Genomic DNA, 22894 nt, shown 5'->3' on the forward strand with positions numbered 1-22894 from the left:
CTCCCTGATTAGAACAGAAGATTTCTAAACGTGAATCTGTCCTTGAAAAAATTCACAGTTCCCATTTGCAACTCTTCAGATCCAAAGTTCTCACATCTAGTTACTTACAAAATACTTTTCAATACCCGTAGATGTTTTCCTTCATATTTAAAGTGGTACTACTTACTATATTCAGCTTACAAAGCAATTTAGCATTGGCTAAATTGTATTTTACTGTACATCACCCTGTAGCTAACATCAGGAGTTGCTTCTCATAGATCTTTTTCTGAACCCTCTTCTGACATGATTAGGGAGGCATCATAAAGCTTCTCAGAGGCTCTAGTAATGCTTCTAGATCCCCTGTAGCCATTTATGTTGTTGCAAACCTCAGAATGGTGCTGGGAGGATGCCAAACAGTCTTTCCTCTTCTGAACCAGAAGCTGGCATGGGCCACAACTCACAGTCAGGCTGTTTGTCTCTTAACAATTGGTTTTCATCTCCCCCACACAGTGAAATTTGGATTGAAGCCTAATGTATAAGAATTTATGAATGCTGGTTGTGTATTTGGCCTATTTATTCGTAAAGAGGCAACAGAAATGGAAAACGTCCTAGATAGCTTAATAATTCAGCCCACCCAGCCAGCAGTGTAGCTGCTTAAGGCTAGGGGCTGTCTTTTGCCTCCCCGCAGGAAGAAGAGCTGGCAGACAACTTCTCAGCCAATCGGGATTAAGGAGAGGGCAGAGCCAAGAGCCTTATAAGGTGGCTCCGCCCCTGCTCCCCTGCAGGTGCCTTGAGCTTGGCCTCAGCAGAGCATACTTCAAGCTGAGCTCCTCTGAGGCTGGTTTTATTGAAGGCCGTCAGGTCTAGGCAGCAGTGGTTGCCTTGGAGAAGCTGTGCTATTCTCCTGCTTGCTATCTTCAAACTCCAGGACTGGAGCCAGGGCCCAGCGCCAGGCTCAGGGGTTTGGCAGGGATTTTTTTTTCTTATTTACATTTGGGGCCTGCTGTCTGTCAGTCAGAAGGGCTGAAGCAGGGTGAGGCCCAGCCCCTATAGGCCTCTGGCCTACCTAGGATCCCCCCCCACACACACACACTTTTCACTTTGTTGGGAGGGAGTACTTCCAGCAGCATCAGCAAGGGCTTTGCTATAGGTAGCAGGGGTGAATTGCAGCCATCTGAGGGGAGGATTACTTCATACATTATTGCTACTGGCCTAGCAGGGTGGATGCTGGTAGGCTCCCCCTTCCCTGTTTACACTTACTTGGGAGGGAGTATTTACAGCAGCAATAGCTCGGCCTTAGACCTTCAGGCAGCAGGGGGCATTTTGTGGGAGGGCTTGGCAGTTTATTCAGTTGGGTGTAGCCACTTTGAGCCTGCTTAGCCTCCTGGCAGTGGTGGCCAATTTGTGTGTGGCATTTATGTGGCCTGATTTGCCTCTTGCTTACTGGCAGTAGCAGCCATTTTGGTGGGGCTTTTGCAGCTTATCCTGTGCTGGGGGTGACCATTTTGAGAGTGGCACCCGGTGGTCTGCTTAGCTTCCTGGGAATGGTGGCCATGTTGTGAAGGCATCTACAATATGCACAGCTCCAGGGGTGGCCATTTTGCGTGTGGGCTTTCTGTGACCTAATTTGCCTCCTACTTACTGGTAGTAGTGGCCATTTTGGTAGGGCTTTGCAGCTTATCCTGTACTGGGAGTGGCCATTTTGAGTGTGTCACATGGTGGCCTGCTTAGCCTCCTGGCATTGGTGGCCATTTTATAGAGGCTTCTGCAGCCTACACAGTATTTGGGCTATTTTGTGGGTGCTTTATTCCTATTGAGCTTTGAAGCTCAAAAAGCAGACATTTTACAGTGTATTTCATTACATTACATTACTGTACATTTCCATCATGCCACCCAAAAAGGGTAGTAGCCCTGCTAAGGGCAAGCAGCCAGCTAATAGACCTCCTGCAATGTGGCCCTGCAGACTCATCCTTTGAGGATGATGAAGTGGCCCAGGGGAGGAAGGAAATACTGGGCTATCGGTGTCCATCAGTAAGGAGGGCTGAAGCAAGGTTAGACCCAGACCCTGCAGGCCTCCTGCCTATCTAGGCCTCTCTCATTGTTTCACATTATTTGGAGAGAGTACTAGCAGCAGCAGTGAAGGCCTGGCTGAGGATGGGCTGGGGTGCTTGCAGTGATCTGAAGGGAGGTTTGCTGTACACATTGTTTCTACTGGCTTAGCAAGGATCTACAGTCCTAGGGTGGTGGCTAGTTATATCAAAGAGCTGTTTTTGTCACTCAGGCCACCTAATGGCATGCTGTGTTATTGCATCTGCTGAACTCTGCAAAGCTGTCACAGGGCACAGAAGATCTGATCTTTCTACCAGATTAGCACAATTGAAGGCTAGTAGCAGATTTGGCCTAGGCTGCTGTAATCCAGTCATGTTGAGGTGACAGTGGATCTCATTTACGAGGTAGGTAAGTCCACTGGCCCCTCGTGCCTGGCTGTGGGGGGGGGGGTCCGTGGGTCATGTGACAGTCTCCGGGCTCTCATGATTCAAATCCTAGGTTATATCATCTTGGGTCTTGCCTTTGGGTTTTGCAGTTTGGCCACTGGGTTATTAGTTAACTCAGTCCCCCAGGGACAGAGTCATAAAGGGAGCAGCATGTCGGGGATTAACCCTCTTTTTCAGTAAGGGGAGGAGAAGGATGAGGCAAACCTGAGGAGAGAGACAAGTAAATGAGACTTAAGAAGGTTTACCTCACCTGGGCCAGGCAGCTGCTAGCTGGCCTCCTTTATGGGAGCTACAGCAGCTGATGGGGTACCAAGCCTTGTCTCCAACATGTTGGCACCTAGAAGGTGAGTTTCCTTGGAGTTTCCATTACCTTGGGGCCCAGTGGCTTCTGGATTTAGTTGAGGGGCACTGGTGGGCTGAGCAGTGGCCCTAGCGGTGGCAGGATTAGGAGAGGGAGAAATGAGCGGGCTGGTGAGCACCCTTGGCACATCCCCATTTGGGGGAGGGGATTGGGGTCTGTCAGGATCACTGGTACTGCTTGACAGCTGCCAGCTGAGAGGGCAGACTGCCGTGTAGATCCCCTAGACAAGTACAGCCCTCCTGATATATGGCGAGGTGCTATAGGCTTGGAGTGGGGAACCATTTACGTGGCCGGCTGGGTCCCAGCCATGCTTGTGGATGGCTCACACCCAGGAAAGCGGTGCTCGCCCAGACAGGTCAGGGCAGAGGTCCAGGGTGACCCCAGGGCCTGACCTGTACCACTGGTTAGGCCCTTGCCATGTATATATGTTGAATGATATGTTGTTGCCAGATAAATATGGCCCATTAGTTCCCAACACTTGTGTCTGTCTCTTCTTTCAATCCTGGGTGGGAAAAAAATCAGTGAAATTGAGACACAACTTCCCCTTTTTAAAGCTGAAGGGCTTCTTTGATATTTACAGCGTGTAATCTGACTTTATTTATAGTACACGCTGCATGGTTTCTGTAGATAATATTCAAGGTGATCTTTCTATTGTTTCCAGAATAAGTAGATTACATTTTCATAGGTGTGCTTTATAGCTTTGTCTGTTTTCAGTTTAAAGCATAATTTATAGGCATTATTGCATCCCAGCAAACTGGGCAGTGCAGATTATTGGTTTACCTTTACTGTGCTAAGAGTAATTAAAAGGACAGCTTTAATTGTTTGTTTTGAGGCAGGTTGTGCTAACCTCCAAATCATTTCCTCAGTAGAAATCCTAGCTCCCTCCAGCTGCTGTTAGCCACAGTTGAACAAAACAAATAAAACCCCCTGATGTACCATATTGGTACCATCTTCCTTTCTGTTTTTTCATACCATGACTAACAGCAGGTCAAAGAGAAAGGGAAGATGATTTCTGTTGGGAAAATTGTGTGCAGAGAAGGTTTAAAACAAACATTCCCCAGTACTGCATTGGGTCTGAATAGGAGACCATTGTGGTTACTTTTGAAAGTTAACATTTTTAATGTTAGGAAATTTGATCGCACATCTCTTGTCTTAATTAGGGATGCTCAGATACCAGCTGGTGTGGATCACATCCTGATTGGCAGTCACGATCAAACAGCCAATTTTTTTGATAACTGGCTCGAGTGCTCATAACCTGCTTGGGCCTGTTCAGAGGGCAGCTGTGCTTCTTCCCAGCAATGTGTTCACATTGTCTACAGCCAAAATACAGAGTTAAATCAATTATCAAGCATAGAAACTGTTGGCAAATCAATTGTTTCTTTTTTTAAAATCCTATCTTTCGCTATTCCTTTCTGTTTTCCTTAGTGACGGTAATGGCTGCCAGTGTATTTGAATCAGGTGGAGTTTTGTACATGCATAGTTTTTCAAAGCACTGTGGGAATTGTGGTTTCCCCTCAAGTCTGGTTTTCACAGCTTTTAAAATATTTTTTAATTGTATAGTAGAGTAAGATGCACCCAAAAAGGAAAAGAATAATTGAGGACACAGTTATTTGAATAGTAATTATTTCAGTGGCTTTTATTTACAGTATAAAAAACATGTCCTCAGTTAATTATTAAAATCACATTTGATTTCCGTGTGTGTGTGTGTGTGTGTGTGTGTGTGTGTGTGTGTGCGCGCGCGCGCGCGCGCGCTTATATAATTTCCCAACACTTTATTATTATGCTTCAGTATAATAACCCAAGCAAGCAACAAAATAGAGACTCGGCTATGCTGACAAGAGAAGGATTGATTGGCAGTTGATGAGATCACCCAGAAGTAGGGATCAAACTACAATTCTTTAAATAATTGGTTTCCATTCACCTTGTGAGAAGAAGTAAAGTGCTACACTTGCAATGTTTCAAATAGGGCAAAACCTGCCATCAGCCCTGCAAGACCTGTGTGTACATGTGTGCATCTGTAAGTAAGAGGAGCAGCTGTAAGAGGAACACTGCATCCCCCAAAGACCCTTGCAACATAAAATTCCTTTCTCCAAACATTCATGCACATGCAAGTCGTCATGATTGCAGGTAAAACAAAGGCAGTATAGATTCCATGCAAGAAGAAAATTATGTATCCTTTTTGTTACTTCCAAACAAGTCCAGAAACTATGTGTCTTGCTCAGAGACTTTAGAATGTAGTCCCTTCAGCCTGTTTTTGAAGGGATGTTCAGTATTGAACTTGTGTGATCAGATGTTGATATCAAAGCTAGCTTGGGTTCTTGATCTAAAGCATAAGGAAGGTGAGAATATGCCAGACTTGAAATGTTTTGTGATACGATGATTTAGCAAGATCAACCTATCATTTCCTAAGATTCCCTGAACTCATATGCACGGTAGTAAAATCTGACTACATACTGTCACATGAAAATATAGCTGGTGTACCCCTATTTTAAAATGTAAAGGAAAGGATGCTTGGGTGTCCTAGATTTCCAAGATTTTTCTAAGGAATATTTTTTTTCCCAAATTGAACAAACAACTGTAAATGGCTTTTAACCAATTTGGACACAAACAGGGAATAGTGTAGCAGTTGCATGTGATGGAACTGAGGAATGCAGTCGCGAGCTCATACTGTTTGGATGGTACTGAAGACAAAGGGAGCTTTTAGCGTCTGACTATAAAACCAGACTTTGAGGTTACTGACCTGCACATTTGAGCAGCAGCATTCACGCTATGTGTTCCAAAGGCTACTTAGTGCTTCACAATCCATCTTTGAATGAATTTTAGAAAGAAGGAAGGCAGATCAACTTTTTAAAAAATCCCCAGCCAAAATACCAACAGTTCTCTATATTTCTCTAACCCCTGTCTGTAAACAAAACTTGGGACTTCAATTCAAGATCCCCATCCAAAATTCGTCAAGGGTGAAATATAAAATAGCAGAGTGTAAGGAACAATATTACACTGCAATATACTGAGGGGACTTGCTGTTTTCGAGTACATGCATGGGAAGGTGGGATGAGGAGGAGAAAAGAAAAAATTATGTGAGAGAATACTAGCGTGGGGACAGTGAGTGTTCATCTAGGTCAGATGTACAGGCCTCAAGTGTAGCACAGTTTTGTTTTATCTTGATACTGCAGAGAACATAGAAAATGTTTCTTTTCCCACCAAGTTTTAAGAACCAGTTAAATAACCTTTTATTTGCAGAGAAATTATGTATCAATTACTGCTCATAACAATGTTTGATTCCATTGCAATTATCGGCCATCCCTTTGATGTCTTATGCGTGAGACTACAATTATACTAAATGTTTTATAAACTAATTGCATTTATAGAATTTATAGACTAATTCTTATACATTTATACCTTTTATTGAACCTTAAAGTAATGGGCCTAAGTTACTTCGTTGTTTTAAGAAAGTTGAGTAAGGATTCACATTGGCTGACTTGTGCCTTATTCTAGGATAAGAAGTCTTATTTGGATATCATTCACACCTATACAGAAGTCCATGGAACTGTTCATGGGACAAGTACTGTCTACATGCCCACATATGTGAAGAACCATGGTATCTTAAGTGGCCGGGATTTACAGTTCCTGCTTAGAGAGACCAAAGTAAGTTGGCTGGTAGATTTTAAACCCTTAAAATATTGAGAGGTATGCATTTATTGTCCTTTAGGGATTTCTAAAATGTACCATTTGGCATCATGGTTGTTGCAATGGCATCTTGCAATATATTCACCTGCAAACTGTAGAAGATTCCACTGACTTTCAACGTTCTCCATGTCAGGTTGTACTTCAAGGGTGCTTCAATTGCTTTGTTTTCAAAAGAACAGTTTCCCCCCTAAAACATTAGCTTTTCTTTTTAAAAGAAATTCAATCATGAGATCAAGTTTTGACTTCTGTTGAGAAATAGTGGGAGCATATCTCTATCTTGAAACAGACCAAGTTAGCAAACACTTAACTTGCTTGTCTATGAGTGGTGTTCCTTTAAACTGCTTATAATTGCCTAAACGTGACTCAGAGGTGCTGTAGTTTCAATATCTGAAACTTTTGGGGATTTGTTGTTTTGCAGCACTACTTGGGACTCATTTTCTTTCTTTTCTTTAAAAAAAAATACTGAAATACCACAATATATAGTCAGAACTAGTATACAGAACAAACAACATATCCAGCTTACAAATTAAAAACAAATGAAGGAAGAGAATGTATATAGATATAATTATCCCTTTGTTATCCATTCATTTCTAAAAGTGCAAGGGATTTTTTTTTAAATGCAGCAATCTGTTGCCAATCTTTGTCATCTAAAATATTCTGAGAATTTTGAGTTACTGTTTGTTAGTTAACTGTTGATAATAATCCTTCCATCATATAAATAAGAGAGAACTGCTTTAAAATGTTGCATCCATGGCAACTAATGCCAAATAGACTATCTAAACTTCCCTCTCTATCAGCAGTAGGTGCTGGTTTTGTAGCTCCCCCCAAATAAAATTATATTCATATATGGTGGTGATTATATCCCAGGGCTCAAGTTTATTGGAAAAGAGTACAACATTTTTGAGATATGGAGATTGGTGCTTAATTTGAAACCTGAAATTTATCTCATAAATAGTGTTGAAACTATAACTGATTACCTCAGGAAAGTATTGCTATATGCTCAAACATCTGTGAGCATGGTATTTCCATGTTACTGGAAACAACTAAAGTTGCCTGACAAATTAGATGAGTTCCTGAAGATGCTAGGGCCACTTTTCACTCATATTGTTTGTGAAATAGGTGAATATATGCCCATTCCACCTGCAGGATTAGATATTACAAGTGGGGGGACCTGCAAGGACTTGTGGGGGGGCATCTCATTCTCCCCTCCCCCCATGTCCTCTTTCCCTTTCCTGCCCCCATAGACTTTTCCTGCTGCTTTCCTGCTTTCTTTTCCTGCTTCTTTCTGTCTTTGCCGCCCCCCTTTTTCTAACTCCCTGACTTCACCTCTCCCTCTCCCCAGCCTGGCAGCCTCTCCTCTATAGCCCAGTTGTGTGGTGGGGATCCAGTAGAGTCTTCTGGGGGGTATTTCACTTTCCCCTGTATCCTAGGGTTGCCAGGAGATTGTGATGGCGGCGGGTGTACGGGTATAGTTCTTACCTTTGTATCTCTCATGCATGCACTTCCACATCCCACCACAATGTGCCATTATATTTTGGGCCGATTCTTAAGGATTTGGCCCTGGTGCAAAGTGAATGTGCCCTCCTGCCCCCACACATGACAACGTCACTTCTGAAGGTGATGTCATCATGGCAGGATGCAGAGGTGTGTGCACCTGTTTGTCCAGGATGCCTGACAGTGGTAGGTGATTGCTGGGTGGCTTGCAATTGTCAGGAGTTACTGTATCCACTTCTCCACACTATTTCCTCTTTCTCTCTTTCTGATTGCCTTTCCCTACATCTCTCTCTCCTCCAAACCCACTAAATAACTTACCTTTTATCTGCCCCCATCTTCATCTATATTTATTATTTCATTTACATACTACCTTTCTCCACAATGGGGACCAAAAGCAGCTCACATTACTCTCCTTGACTCCATATTATCCTCACAACAACCCTGAGAGGTAGATTAGGCTGAGAGTGTATGACTACCAGATCAAAGTCACTCAGTGAGCTTCCACAGCTGTGGTAATTCAAACCTAGGTCTCCAAGATCCTACTCTGAAACTCTAACCACTACACTACACTGGCTTTTGTGGGGTGCCTGCTGTTGAACAGTAGTAAGCAGTGGAGTCATGCAAGTCATGAAGTATCAAGTTGTCTGGTAGTTGTTTCTTGGCCTGGTACTAATGAGTCCTCCTCAAAGGCCAAAACAGTCCTGGAAAGGGCCTACCCCCTCCCTGCTTTTTACTGATAGAAACCATGTCCGGAATACTGGCTGTTATGGTTGTCTAGCAACAGCCACTGGGGACATCTGATTAAAGCTATAAGCACTCCTCTTATTATGCTACAGGCACTCCTCTTATCGTTTGGGATTTTAAAAACTCAATTTTTTTTTTTAGATTTCAGATTTTTCTTCAAATCTGTGGCATTTTTCAGATGTTTACAAAGATCTGACTTGTTCATTCATGGCTCCAATCTCCAGATTTAAGTATCCACAGTTCAAGGCCGGTTGGTTATTATTAGTATATAAAATATGGCTGTTATGTGTGTTAATCTATATGCCTAAACGCAGTCCTTTAAAACAAGGGAGGAAAAATAACATGAATACAACTTGAATGTGCTCAAAAGCGTTTCCATATGTTCTGTCTTCTATTACAATTGGGAGGAATCTGTCTTTCTCTACCACTTATAGTAGATTACTGGCTTGGTGAGAATATCGATTGTCCCCTTAAATTCTCCCAAGTTGAATTATTTCGTGCTCAGGCTGCTTAAAAACAAATTGCCTTCCTGGTTCATGTGTTGTTATGCTTTACTTCACACTAAGATGTCTGCTGTGCTTAAAAAGGAGGAGAATTTTGGACATCTGTGCTTATTTTTTTTATAGCTCACCTTTCTCACTGAGACTCAAGGTGGATTACACTGTGTGAGTCAATGCAATCAATAAGATGAGACGTCTAATAAGCAATATGATAGGACGAGGATTACAGCACTCTGAAAGAAAGCATAGAGTTAGACGTATGTTAAACAATCCAGAAAACAGTGTTACATAAGCATAAAAACAATGTAGTAAGAGTAGGATAATATACAGCAAACAGATAATGCATACTTTATACTGTTCTTAATATAGCTGCTGTATAATGCCTCCTCTAATGTTCTGAGAATAGTCCACAGTATTGAGAACTGTGTGTTACTTGCATTATAGCCACTCTTTCATTTTGCAAGACCTGAGCAAGGCTGTTAAAGACAGGGCATTTCGAAGGTCATTAATTCATAAAATTGCCAGAATCGACTTGACGGTACATAACACACACACAGCCTCGTGTTTCCAGCCACTGAAATCATGGAATCGCTGCTGGTTATACTCCTGATGACCTGAATTGCACACACAAAAGGTATCCCAGTCTTTACAATAGTGACAAGAGAGAAGTGTGGGGAAGATTATAGGCAGCTTTGCAACAAACTGTGCATCCTGCTCTCCAAGTTTAGGATTCTTAGAATCCATGGAATTCTTCCCAAGACTATTCCTCATAGTATGCTGCATGAAGTACAAGGAGGCAACGTGGGCTTCAAGAAAGGCTGTAGCAAGTGGAAACACTTTTGGACTCGGATGAGTTTGGAATTGTTCAGGGTCCCAAGATTGGTGGATGAGCGATGGACATTTAAAATACTCTGTCGCCGTTTTGGAGTTGGCCCCATCGTGACTTTAATCTGTAATTTCAAAAATCAGGAAGAAACAAAGGAAGGAAGAGGATTATTGATTTAGCTATAAAGCTTTGTTGGATTCCAAGTGGGAAGCAATACAATACAAGAGATAATCAAATGTGTCCACACAGGAAGACAGCAAATGTTAAATATTCCCAAACCATACTAGCACATGTGTTTGTAGCGCATGTGCCTTCATAATATACAAATAACTTGAAAGTAGCATTATACAGACTGTTACAGCTTTCTGCAGTTCAAACGTACTAAAAACTGAAGTTATGCCTACAACAATGAACAAATGACATCCATCTTTAAAGCAAATGAAGTTGTTTTGGGGGGGAAATCTTGTTACAAAAATTGTGTATACATTTTCTGTATTTTGATCACCTTGGCTAAGTGGCTAATGTTGTTACTTCTTAGACAGACTTAGCTGAAGAAATAGAAGTTATTTAATGTGAGTGGAGAACAGTTGGTGCTGTATTTATCATTAAGTGGTAACAGAAACCGCTGTGCTGTCAAGACATGCAGGATGCAGCATGCAGCCACTTTCCCCTGAGGAGCTTTTGTTAAATAAATCAGTGACATGGAACAGGAAACAAAAAATATTCAAAGGGTTCCGAAGGAAAATTTGGAGTATGCTTATCTGCACAACAGGACCATTTTCTCTAACTAATTAAAAACCTGGCCACTGCTGAATTGTTGGTGACATTTTATATCCTTTAATTAATGGTTCAGCTGTGTTTGTCTGAGCTAATTAAAAGATATAGTTTAATTGCTTATCGTAGTTTGTCAACTTTTTGGTTACTTACTTGTGGCAATGCAGAAATCGGTCCTGTTGCCCTCCATAAGTACTGAATTTCTGAAAGCTGCTTAAAATTTTTGAGAGAGGGCTTGAAAATACAATTCAGTACACCAGTTGAGTTTGAATCATCTCACTGAAGAGCATTTTCTTTTTCGGTATGCAGTCTGTCACAATATGTATGTCACAATATGGCTCTTTGCTTTATTAGTCTTTTGGAAGGATATGTTCATATTCTATTTTACGTGAAGTATTTATTGTTTCTGCATCCAGGGGTTCTTGTGTTCTCTCTCTCAGCATATGCCACTCATTTTACATTTAGAATCTTTCACTTTAACAATACTATAAATGTTTTGTGCTAGAAGTTACTGGAATTACAGATGTACCTGTGCAAATGTGGCATCAGTGATTTCAGGGTACCTAGGTCAAAGTTTACAACTCAGAAACCCATGTTAGGGAGGGTTCAGATGATATTACCTCCCTCCTAACATGTGATACCTAAGTTGCCAGAGGAGTACAGCAGTGTTCTGTTCTTTTCATACTTCAGATAACTTCATTTGACTACTTGTTTCATAATGAACATTTCAGTCGCTGTGCCAAGTGACAGGGTGTAGTAAAAACGGGAAATATGAGGCTTTGGTGGGATGATGCAGTATAAGACATAAATCATTCTTCCTCTTCCACATGTTTCTGATAACATGCCAAAAAAAATGCTGAAAAGCAGCTGTTCGATGCCCTTTCCTGTTACTTTTAAGGTCTCGAACAGTTGTGTGTGGTGGTGACGGTGAGTACACGAAGTGCATTTTCCAGCAAACTGTGCTGCCACCTGCTGTTTGTAAGTGGAAGTTTTATGCTATTGGAAGAATTTCACTTGAGAAGATATCTTTTGGAGTTAGTACTACCTTCCCTAGATGAGAAAGCTTATGCTATTTGGACTGCTGCAGGACACAGTGTTTTGCTGACTTAAGAACTCTGGATTAGTAAGCAAAGTAGACATATGAGAGGGAGAGCATTTTAATTGTTGTTTTTCTTTATATATATTTTAACTTTATTGTTTGAGTGGTGTGTACTTGACTTTATTAGTTTTTAAGATGTATTTTTTATTATGTATGTTAGCCACTTTGGTCCTAATGAGGGCAGAAAGGCAAGGTATAAATTCTGTAAATAGATCAGTCAGTCATTCTTGATTACACCCCACCGGCCATATTTATTCTGTAAATAAACTAATTAATCCAGGCATGATCCTGCTGACTCCACAAGGATATAGTGTCTTTCCACTCCAGGTCCATACAATGCCCCAGTTACTTAGGGATGGTCCCAAGAGTACCTAGGATTTTTAATTATTTTAACGGAGATGAGTCAAAGTTTAGTAAAATATATATATGTCAGGAATATTTCAACTATTTCACAGGCAAAATGCTTCCTGCATCAAAATGGAATAAGATGTTCCTGCTCCCTTTCCTCTCACACTGTATCTTTTGGTTATAAAGAAACAATTCTTGCTTGCTTGCTTCCCTTCCCTTCACTAACTTGAAGTTAGGAGTGTTTTCTGAAACTCAGTTAACACTTGGTTCTGTTCATTGATCACTGGAATTTCAAGCTACGGTCTTGGAAATCTCAGATACAAATCCCCATCTTGTTGAATAACCTTGAATCAGTCACATAAAGTGAGATCCCTGTATGCTTTCCTGAGATCTTGGGGAGAAGGACGAGATACAAATGTACTCGACAGAAAAGATTTTTTGAGGTAAATGTGAGACAACTAAAGCAAAGAAACCCCTTCTTTTTCTTTTAAGAATATATAAAGGAATGAATGCTATAGCCCCTTCCATATATTGCCAGGAAAATCACTTAACAGGAATGGTTAATAAGATCTTGTCACTTCTGGGCCCTGCCTGACAACATCCACTGTCACAAACTTGGCCAAGCTCCTTGATTTCTGTGGTATGCCTTCAAAGCAACAAGGACATTGAAAGACAATTTGCATGGGGAAACTGGGGAGGAGAAAACTGGATTTAGTACATTGGCCTAGTATGGTCATTTACTTAATTATTTCTGATGAGTTTATATTAAATGTACAAGTTGGTGTTCTTTTTAAAGGCAATCCTTAAGACTTATATTAATCTTGTTTCTAAGTGTATATGTTATTTTAGGTCAACTCAATTTTCCTGTTCTCTAAGGACAAATATAAAGAGGAGGCTGATATGAATGTTTATATTTTGCAGCTTTTTGTGGGTCTTGGTTTTCCATATGAGGGACCTGCTCCCTTAGAGGCCATTGCAAATGGATGTGCTTTTCTGAATCCAAAGTTCAGTCCCCCCAAAAGCAGCAAAAACACAGACTTCTTCAGAGGCAAACCAACCCTCCGGGAGGTAAGCGATTAATGCTACCATTTATCATTCCTGTTATTAAAACTGTGTGTATATTTCTGGTTGTATTTGCTGTGTATTCACTGTGTGGACAATAACAGTAAGTTCTGTTGCACAACTTTCTCAAAAAAGTTTCGAACATCAATTTGAAGGTTGACAGTTATTGCTTCAGCTGTATTATACTATCCTGATGTCCTGAGATGATAAATTGCAGGGTGAGATTCTCCTGGTGTTTCTATTGTGTTGCAATGAAAGCTCATATCGTGCCATAGAGGTAGTATATGGTATTGGAAAACACTGGGGGAACTTCCGCTCCTCATACTGTAAACACTACTGAACAGCTCATCAGAAGTCCCGCAGACTGGATTTGATCCAATGAGCAGTGCAGTTGGGGAAGAAAACCACATTTGGTCATGCATTTTAGAGGAATAGGGCTTTGCAGTCATTCTTATCTACTTCTTGGTAAACAAGGCAAAGGAGTAAAATTAATAAAGAAATGTTTAAATGGTAGAAATACTAATCTATCTATACACTGCATAACTGTGAAACTCCCCTATGGATCTAGGAATATTGTGATGGTCAGCCATGTCTGTGGTGTTGTTGTTTTTTAATTTCAGTTAACATCTCAACATCCCTATGCTGAAGTTTACATTGGGAAGCCTCATGTCTGGACTGTGAACATCAATGATCTTTCTGAAGTTGAGAAGGCAGTGAGAGCCATTTTGAACCAAAAGGTTAAAACCTGTCTCTGTTTGTAATCACTGAGTTGTATCCAAAGTAGCTTTGATGTGAGTGGAGAAAAGTTCAGTCCATAGAAGGGAAAGGGATCTACAATTTTCCTTTTGCACTGTAGCTCCCTGCACTTATATCCCATGTGGTTCTCAACAAAGCAGCTTTTCAGCTGTCATGGGAAAGGGCCGCTGAAGAATGGAGAACGGAGGCAGGGAAGAGTCATTTTACAAGCCGATTCTCCGTCCAACCTAAAATCTAAAGATGAACTACTTTGAATAGCTTATAGAGCAGAGTGCATTAAATAGGAAATGCTATAACTATGAAAGTTGTTTTAACAGTTTTATTTTGATAGAAACAGGAATATCCATGATAGATGGTTGAATGAAACTGAATTGTTAAAGAGGATACTTACAAATAAGTTACTTTCAAAGATATTATCATATTAACCAATGTACAAGCCCTTATCCAAACTTGTAGCATAGTTATACATAGTTATACATTGAATAATGTTATACATTATTATACATTGTTATATAATGTTATTATTATACATTGTTATATAATGTTATACATAGTTATACATTGAATAATGTTATTTTCTAAAGCGTAACTAAAATGTATGATTTTATTTTAACAGATTGAACCTTACTTACCCTATGAATTCATGTGTGAAGGAATGCTTCAGAGAATGAATGTTTTCATAGAGAAACAGGTATACTTTCAATATTTTTTTAAATTTGTTTAACTATTTTTTATGCTTGTTCTTTGTTTGTTTGTTTGTTTGTTTGTTTATGTCATTTATAGTCCGGCTTTCTCACTGAGACTCAAGGTGGATTACGTAGTGTGAGATTAGTACAATCAGTATCAAGGATATTTCCATACAGTGTCAAGGACAGTTCCATAAACAATGTCATAGGACTTTGCAAAGACATAGCATTAGCAAGGATCCAATACAGAGTTGAAAAATTGCTGAAACAGAACATAATCAATTCTAGACTTACATTAGACAACATGAAGCACAGGTAGTCTATAGGAGTACATATTCAAAGCAACAGATAATATGCAAGGCAACGTAGTGGTGAAGTCTGTGGTCCCTAATATTAGCAAAGCATCTGAGACCCCCTCCCTACAATACTTTCCTCCTATCTAAAAAGCCTTTTTGAATAATTTGGTTTTGCATCGTTTGAATGAATAGAACAGTAAAGGCCTATTTGTAGCAGTGCAACTATTTTCATTAACTCAGCAAAAAAAACCCATAATCTTACGGCATCTTAAAACTCATTCTACCACACTGTTCACTCCTCAACGAGTGAGCTCTAGTCCACAAAAGCTTATCCTAGAATAAATATTTGTTAGTCTTGAAAGTGCCACAAGACTCCTGTTTATTTCTGCTTGGTATATTAACACAGCAACACTTCTGGAATTTTTCAAAAGAAGACTTTTTAAAATCACAGTGCTTCATAATTTCTAGTCTTTGGGGGAGAGATTGCAAATGTTGCCTTCAGACTTTTTATTTAAAAATAGTTCTAATATGTTATTAGGTTGTTAAAAGGCATGGATGTAATAAATGAATGTCATTCTTTGCCATTCTCAGGGTTAGAAAATTGCATTAATGCCAAATAAATATTTATTTATGATGAAGAGAAAATGCAATTTTAACTGAATTGAAAACTTATATTTTAAAGTATTTCTTTCAAGCATAACTGCTTCCCACCTATCTCCCTATTTAGTATAACTCAGTCTAGTCTTTACCTAGCTAGTAAAACTGAAGAGGTTCTCCGTTCTGTTGTTTTCAGTTTCTGTGATGTTATGGCAGAGTTTTGTGCTTCCAGGAGACTGTTATGCATTTATCTTGGTGCAATTGCCAACTTAGCACAAAAAAGGGGACAACATTGGGGAGCAATCTGATGATGACCTAGTGGAGTCGTATCTTAGGAGCACTTCTTGTTTGGAGTAAAGTATGGAGATATGTAGATTTCAGGCATAGTGGACGTATTAGTGGGTACCTAAGAGATATGATTGAAGGTGATTCAATGACTGTATTCTTTGAAAAAGATATTCTTGAAATGGGCTTGATAAGGATCTAGACCACCCGTTAGAGGAATTATTATCACAGAAGAATTGGTTTGTGCCATAAGGAATATTCAAGGACTCATTTATGTTCTGTGGTTTCTATGGTCTGCTGGCATGAATTATTGACACTGCATTAACCCCATGGTTGGATCATCAGGCGTTTTGGATCTTGAATGTCATTGCAAGGACTGGTGTTCATATGGTGCTAAATGAGCATTTGCACTTTGCACTTTATTATCGTGTGCAATAAGAACGACAGAAGCACTTTGAGCACTTAGCACTTTATTATCTGTGAAGATAAGCCTTTATGACGCCTGTATAAATGTGATTACTGACCAGATTGTAGGGGGATTGTATATGTGGTTTTCATTAACGTTAATAATTGTAGGATTGATACGTATGTATATAGAGTCTAATAAATTTGAAGACATATGATATAACGTGGGTAATGTTTTCGCTTATATATTGATATCTGTTCACCGCATTGCTCTCTTTAATTGTTACAAGTAGAGGTATGGCAGTACTGACCTGTGAACTTGGAGACTGCGTTTAGCTGTCATTGATGCCACTATCCTCCATGAATGAGTTTGATTCCTATTTAAAGCCATCTCAGCTGGTAGCTGTCACTATGTCCTGTGGCAATGAATTCCACAAGTTAAGTGTGTGTTGTGGGCAGAAATACTTGCTTTGTTTATTCTGATTGAGTTACCAGATGCAGTGTTCTACAGATAAGTTATGTGGCACAGAACTGCACAGGAAAGGACTCCTTAGAACAACATCATCATGCAAGATCATTATGTGAAGATAGTAAGCCAGTGGGAGTATAGTTGGCTTGCAGATAAACCTGCTCTACATTTCATGCCCCATTCAAACAGTGCCTCTCTTGTAGTGACTTCTTAAGATCTAGTTGTTGTCGCCATTCATTCTTTCTGTTGGTCTGTCTGTCTCTCTTTCGCTCAGTAGAAGTAAATACTGGGTTTATTTCCTTTTGCTTTGTGTGATCATTGTGGCTGAGCCACTCTTTCATTTGGGATTGTCTGAATAAGAACATTTAATACACTTTGCAGCCTATAGAAATCACAACCGACATTCTTACAGTCACCAAGCAGTATCAGCTTAGAGATAAAATGTGTGGGTAAATTGGGTAGAGGTGACACAGCATCTAGGCCTTGGAATCTGTACCTGTCACATTGATTTAATTGTCTTTAAATTATTTGAACCTTCTAATGGTACCAGTATATTAAATGGAAAAGCATTGTTAGAGTGGTTTCTTTTGTAACAAGATGCACTGCAATCCTGCAGGATTTCTGCCATGGACAAGTAATGTGGCCGCCATTAAGTGCTCTCCAAGTTAAAATTGCTGGCCCTGGGAAATCGTGTAAGCAGGTTTGTCAAGAAAACCAGCTCATCTGTGAGCCATCCTTTTTCCAGCACCTGAACAAGGACAAAGACCTCCTGAAGTAAGTACTGAAAGCAACAAGAAAGCAACGAAATTTTAGCATATTGTTCTGAAATGTAATTTTTATTGATATAAAAAACTAATCCAGACATATTAATAGAGGATATAAAATAATGATGCTTGCATCACTGGCTCCAGAATATACATAAGACAAATCTTTCTAGTCTGAACTTGTTAGCTTTGGAACAAGGAATTTGTCAGTTCATTTATATATTGGGGCTTTTCCTTACCACGTTTTTCTATAGCTTGGCTTCTTAATTGCATTGGTTTTTCACCTTCCTTACACGCAGTATCATTTGTGGTTGTTGCTATTGCATTCCCCCCCCCCAACACACACACACACAGATTTTTCTCTGACCACAGTGGTCTGAAAAAAGACAAGGGAAAACTTGAAGGAAAACAAGGAGAGTAATGACTGGGAAGCAATGCTATGTCTGCTGCACAAAAAACAAGTGTAGAAGAGCTCTTGGGTACATCGGTATAGCATAATCTGCTAGGTAAACTTTAATTGAAAGGTGCAAAGATTCACCACTGCCAAAGTAGTTATAGAGCTTTGCTTTGTATTTCATCCTGCTTGGAATTGTCATCCCACCAATGACAATAGCTGACAATGTTTTGGACCCATTTGGTATTACTTTCCCAGAACAGGATTAAAACCAAACTGTATATCCATGTTTACTAATCAACATTAGACATGGGCATGAACAGAAAAAAAACCCCAAACACCCTGTTTGTCGTTCGGTGCCATCCACGAACAATGAACATGGACAAACATGAACTGTTCCCAGACATTTTCATTTTTCGTTGTTCGTTGTTCGTGGGGGCCAGAACCCCCTACCGCCACTTAGTCCCCCTCCCCTCAAACCCACTCACCTGGCCCTTTAAAGATCCCTTTAAACTATCAGCTGGCAGGCGGCATGGGGGGATTCCCCCCTGCTGCCTGCCAGCTGATAGTTTAAAGGGCCCTTTCCTGCCACGTGCAAGGAGCAAGGCCCTTTAAACACCCCACAAACTGACCTTCCCAATGTCCAATACCCACCAAATTTGCAGGGGACATGGTCCTCACTGTTCTCTCTGAAGTTTCAGAGAGATGCACTCCAGAAAAGGCATGATCCACGGGTCTCCCTGTTGGCTGTCACTTTCTCTTCACAGTGGCAAAAACGGGACTTCCTGCTGGAAGTACTTTGAACGGTTAAAGCCAGAAGGAAAGCCAGAAGAAGTTCAGACAAAGTTCAGTCCCTCCTTGCCTCCAGTTGCCAAGGAGATTGCAGCAGGTGCCAGACTGTCTGGCTTGCCTAATGAACGAGGCTTTTAACGACCACCTGTTCGGTTAGGATGGGGCCTCACGAACAGCTTGTTCGAGAACAGCAGATTAGCCTGTTCGTGGGTTTTTTCTGTTCATAATGCTGTTCGTGCCCATGTCTAATCAACATACAGGAACATGCATAATATAGGGGAAAAAACAACAAGAACAATCTAAAATAAAAGGTTTTGAACTTTCTCCAAAACAAATATTCATATCATGCCTTTGAATTTATTACCAACTATAATGATGCCCACCATAAAATGTTCTTCTGAGATATACATCGTAGCATCTGCACAAGCTTTGGTGATGGTATGGCAGCCTTTCATTGTACAAACTCCTGACCTTGTTCTTATTTTTGGATAGTTTGTGCCTTTCAAAAGTTGGCTAAATAATAGAATTAATAAGGCTGATGTAAAATCCCACCTTGCAAAGTCTACCACCATTTTTTATTCAGACACAATCACAAAAATTGCAGCCAGTTGCATTCCTCTGTATGCAGATACTCATGGGGGGGGGAGGGGGGAGGGAGAATTGGCCCTTAGATCTCCTATGTAAGTCTGCCATTGTTTTGCTGAGCATACTTCCCACTTTCCCAGCACTGTTTCTGGACCCATATGTAATAACACAGTAGAACCCAGGCCCATAGCCATGGTGGGGCAAAAAGGGACAATGCTCATCAAAAATTTGTCACAATACCCTATGAGTAGGGTGTGCAGTTCGGGTTAATTAAACCCGTAAAACCCCCAAATCACCCTGATTCGAGGTGATTCGGGGAAACCCAAATCGATTTGGGAAACCCGACCTGGCGTTCCCTGAATCGATTCAGGGTGATTCGGGGCAGCATTTTGCTTGCTTTTCAATGGAAAAAAGCCTCTGGAGGCATTTTCCCACTGAATCAAGCCAAAATTGGTGGGGGCCTTCCTCTAACTCCCCTCTAACAACCCCTCAAGTTTCAGATCGATTGGACTTTGGGGGGCCATGCCCCCCAACCAGCTCCCATTTTGGGGGGGCATTTCATGGCCTCCCCAAGTAGGTGATCTTTTCTCTACTACTTACAGCTGGGGGAGGCTTGTCTTGCCAGGGGGGGCATTTTGCATGCAAAATGCCCCCCAACCCTCTGGGGCCCTTCTCCCATCTCTACTCCCACCCCCCACCAAGGCTCAGCCAGCTCCCACTTGGGGGTGCATTTCATGGCCTCCCCAAGTAGGTGCTCTCAGCCCCCAAAGTCCACCCCCTACAGCCCCACACAAACCCAATTCCCCCCCCAGCTGCCACACACAGACCCAAATCCCCACATTAGCCCCTCACAGACCCAAATCCACCCCCAGCAGCCCTACACCCATAACCGCAGGAACATGCTGGCCAGCCCTCCCCCTTTGTTCCCTATGCTGGGAACTTCTAAACTCTCTTTCCCAGGGCAATTCCTCACAGCCCAGGGGTGCCACAATGGTGGGCAAACTTCTGAGTGCCAACTTGTCCCTGGGAAAGAGCACCTGACCTGACACACAGACAACCACCCCCTGACACCCGCACCACCTACAGAGAAGGCTGGCCAGCCTCCCCATTGTTCTCTATGATGGGAACCAACTGCACAACAAAGAATAAAACATGAACAACACAAAATAAAGTTTTTAAAAAATTATTTTCTCCCTTTCAAAGTACAAGTAGGCAAAGCATTATGACACATTACACCAGCAGTCCCCCACACAGAAAAATAACACAACTCTCACTCAACATCAGAGAATCACAAAAACACAATTCCTGTCAAAAACACTTTATTTCTTTAACTGCTTTAGGTTACACAGTAGGAGGGCACAACAGGGCATGATAGCAGTGTACTACACAAAATAATACAACCCACTTCACCGTTTTTGACAGCAATTGTGTTTGGGTGATTCTCTGATGTGAAGTGAGTTGTGCTATTTTTGTGTAGTACACTGCTTTCATGCCCTGTTGTGCCTTCCTACTGTGTAACCTAAAGCAGTTAAAGAAATAAAGTGGTTTTGACAGCAGTTTTTTGGGGTGATTCTTTAATGTGAAGTGAATAGTGTTATTTTTGTGTAAGATACTGTTGCCATGCCCTTTGGTGTGCCCCCCTGCTGTGTAACCTAAAGCTGTTCAAGAAATAAAGTGTTTTTGACAGGAATTGTGTTTTTGTGATTCTCTAATGTTAAGTGAGTTGTGTTAATTTTTCTGTGTGGGGGACTGCTGGTGTAATGTGTCATAATGCTTTGCCTACTTGTACTTTGAAAGGGAGAAAATAATTTTTTAAAAACTTTATTTTGTGTTGTTCGTGTTTTATTCTTTGTTGTGCAGTTGGTTCCCATCATAGGGAACAATGGGGCTGGCTGGCCAGCCATCTCTGTAGGTGGTGGGGGAATTTGAGGGAGGGTGTCTGTGGTTCAGGTGCTCTTTCACAGGGACAAGCTGGCACTCAGAAGTGTGCCCACCATTGTGGCACCCCTGGGCTGTGCGGAATTGCCCAGGGAAAGAGAGTTTAGAAGTTCCCAGCATAGGGAACAAAGGGAGAGGGCTGGCCAGCCTGTTCCTGGGGTTATGGGTGTGGGGCTACTGGGGGTGGATTTGGGTCTGTGAGGCAGCTGGGGGGGTATTGGGTATGTGTGGGGCTGTAGGGGGTGGACTTTGGGGGCTGAGAGCACCTACTTGGGGAGGCCATGAAATGCCCCCCCCCAGTGGGAGCTGGCTGAGCCTTGGTGGGGGGTGGGAGGAAAGGTGGGAGAAGGGCCCCTTAGGGTTGGGGGCAAGCTGTTCCCGAATCGGCTTCTCGATTCGGGTATACCCGAATCAGGAAAGCCAAACCACTGTGCCTTTGCACACCCCTACCCATGAGCATTAGCCTTTCAAATGTAAATTGCCTATGTAAAGGGGAAAGGATATGGGTTGGTGTCATAAATCTTACAGGTGTGGATTTTCTGTGTAAGTAACTAGAATAAAATTAGCAATCAGCCAGGCTAGACAGCCCTCATTTTAAAAGACTGCGGTGGGGGGTGGGGCATGTTGGAGTAAAGCAAAAAGAGAGAGAAAGAGAAACTAAGGAGTGAGGGAGTAAAAATCATGTTATAACACAGAGGAAAGAAAAGATAGAGAGGGAAAACCAGGACAGTGTTTCACAATAGTCTAAGCCAGTTTGTGGCTGCTATAATTGTGGTTGCCTCCACTGCTACGTGTGAATCAGCATTATCCTGCCTTATTCACATTTTATGGTCACACAGGCTGTCAATATCCCATGTCTGGAAAAATGAAACAATCTATTATTATTAAAAGTGCTTATATACCGCTGTACTTGACAGATTAGTGCCTCACTCAGCAATGAACAAAGTCAGTGTTGTTATTATCCCTACAATACAGATGGAGAGCTGGGGATGAGCGGAGTGGCTTGCCTAAGTCCACCTGCTGAGGTAATGGCAGTAGTGGGATTCGAACCAGCAGAGTACTGATTCTCAGTCTAACCACTTAACCACTATACTACCGCAGTTGTTTACAGATAATTTACTAGGGATTTGTCCATAGACAATTTTTGTGCACAATCACATTTGTTTTTACTTTAATTGTGCGTGATAGTATTTATAGAAATATTAGTTTATCTTTTATTAGGATTAACACATAAGAAAGCGGTGAGCGCTTGTGAGTTCCTTGACCCTTTTCTTCAGGGAGATGTTAGTGCAGTGTGCTGGCCATAAAGAAAGCCCTAAAAAAGGCTAAAAAAAAAAGGTGGAATGGAAGGGGTGGAATGCAAACTTCATTAAACTGTATGATACAAAATTGATTTCAGGTTGCACCAAGGGCTACTGGGTTACAAGTTTTTAAGCATGAACTGAATGGAGATTTATGTATGAATAAGAATTTAAGATGACCCATGTGACTAGTCCTCTTCCGTGTGTGCCACATGATGCTGCACCATAAACCCTCTGTTATTTATCTATATTTGGTA

General features: G+C 41.3%; 1 protein-coding gene across 2 annotated transcripts in view; it reads left to right on the forward strand.

Annotated features, from left to right (window-relative positions):
- The window catches only part of MGAT5 (alpha-1,6-mannosylglycoprotein 6-beta-N-acetylglucosaminyltransferase), a 190046-nt gene that overhangs the window by 161857 nt on the left and 5295 nt on the right, over nucleotides 1-22894 (forward strand). For both annotated transcript variants that reach the window (XM_054971635.1, XM_054971634.1), the window contains exons 12-16: nucleotides 6331-6480; nucleotides 13229-13375; nucleotides 13990-14106; nucleotides 14742-14816; nucleotides 17480-17637. In XM_054971635.1, the coding sequence (XP_054827610.1) occupies nucleotides 6331-6480; nucleotides 13229-13375; nucleotides 13990-14106; nucleotides 14742-14816; nucleotides 17480-17637 (647 nt within the window). The remainder of the gene's footprint in view (nucleotides 1-6330; nucleotides 6481-13228; nucleotides 13376-13989; nucleotides 14107-14741; nucleotides 14817-17479; nucleotides 17638-22894) is intronic.

The sequence above is a fragment of the Eublepharis macularius genome, chromosome 2 (genome assembly GCF_028583425.1).
Source record: "Eublepharis macularius isolate TG4126 chromosome 2, MPM_Emac_v1.0, whole genome shotgun sequence".
NCBI lineage: Eukaryota > Metazoa > Chordata > Lepidosauria > Squamata > Eublepharidae > Eublepharis > Eublepharis macularius.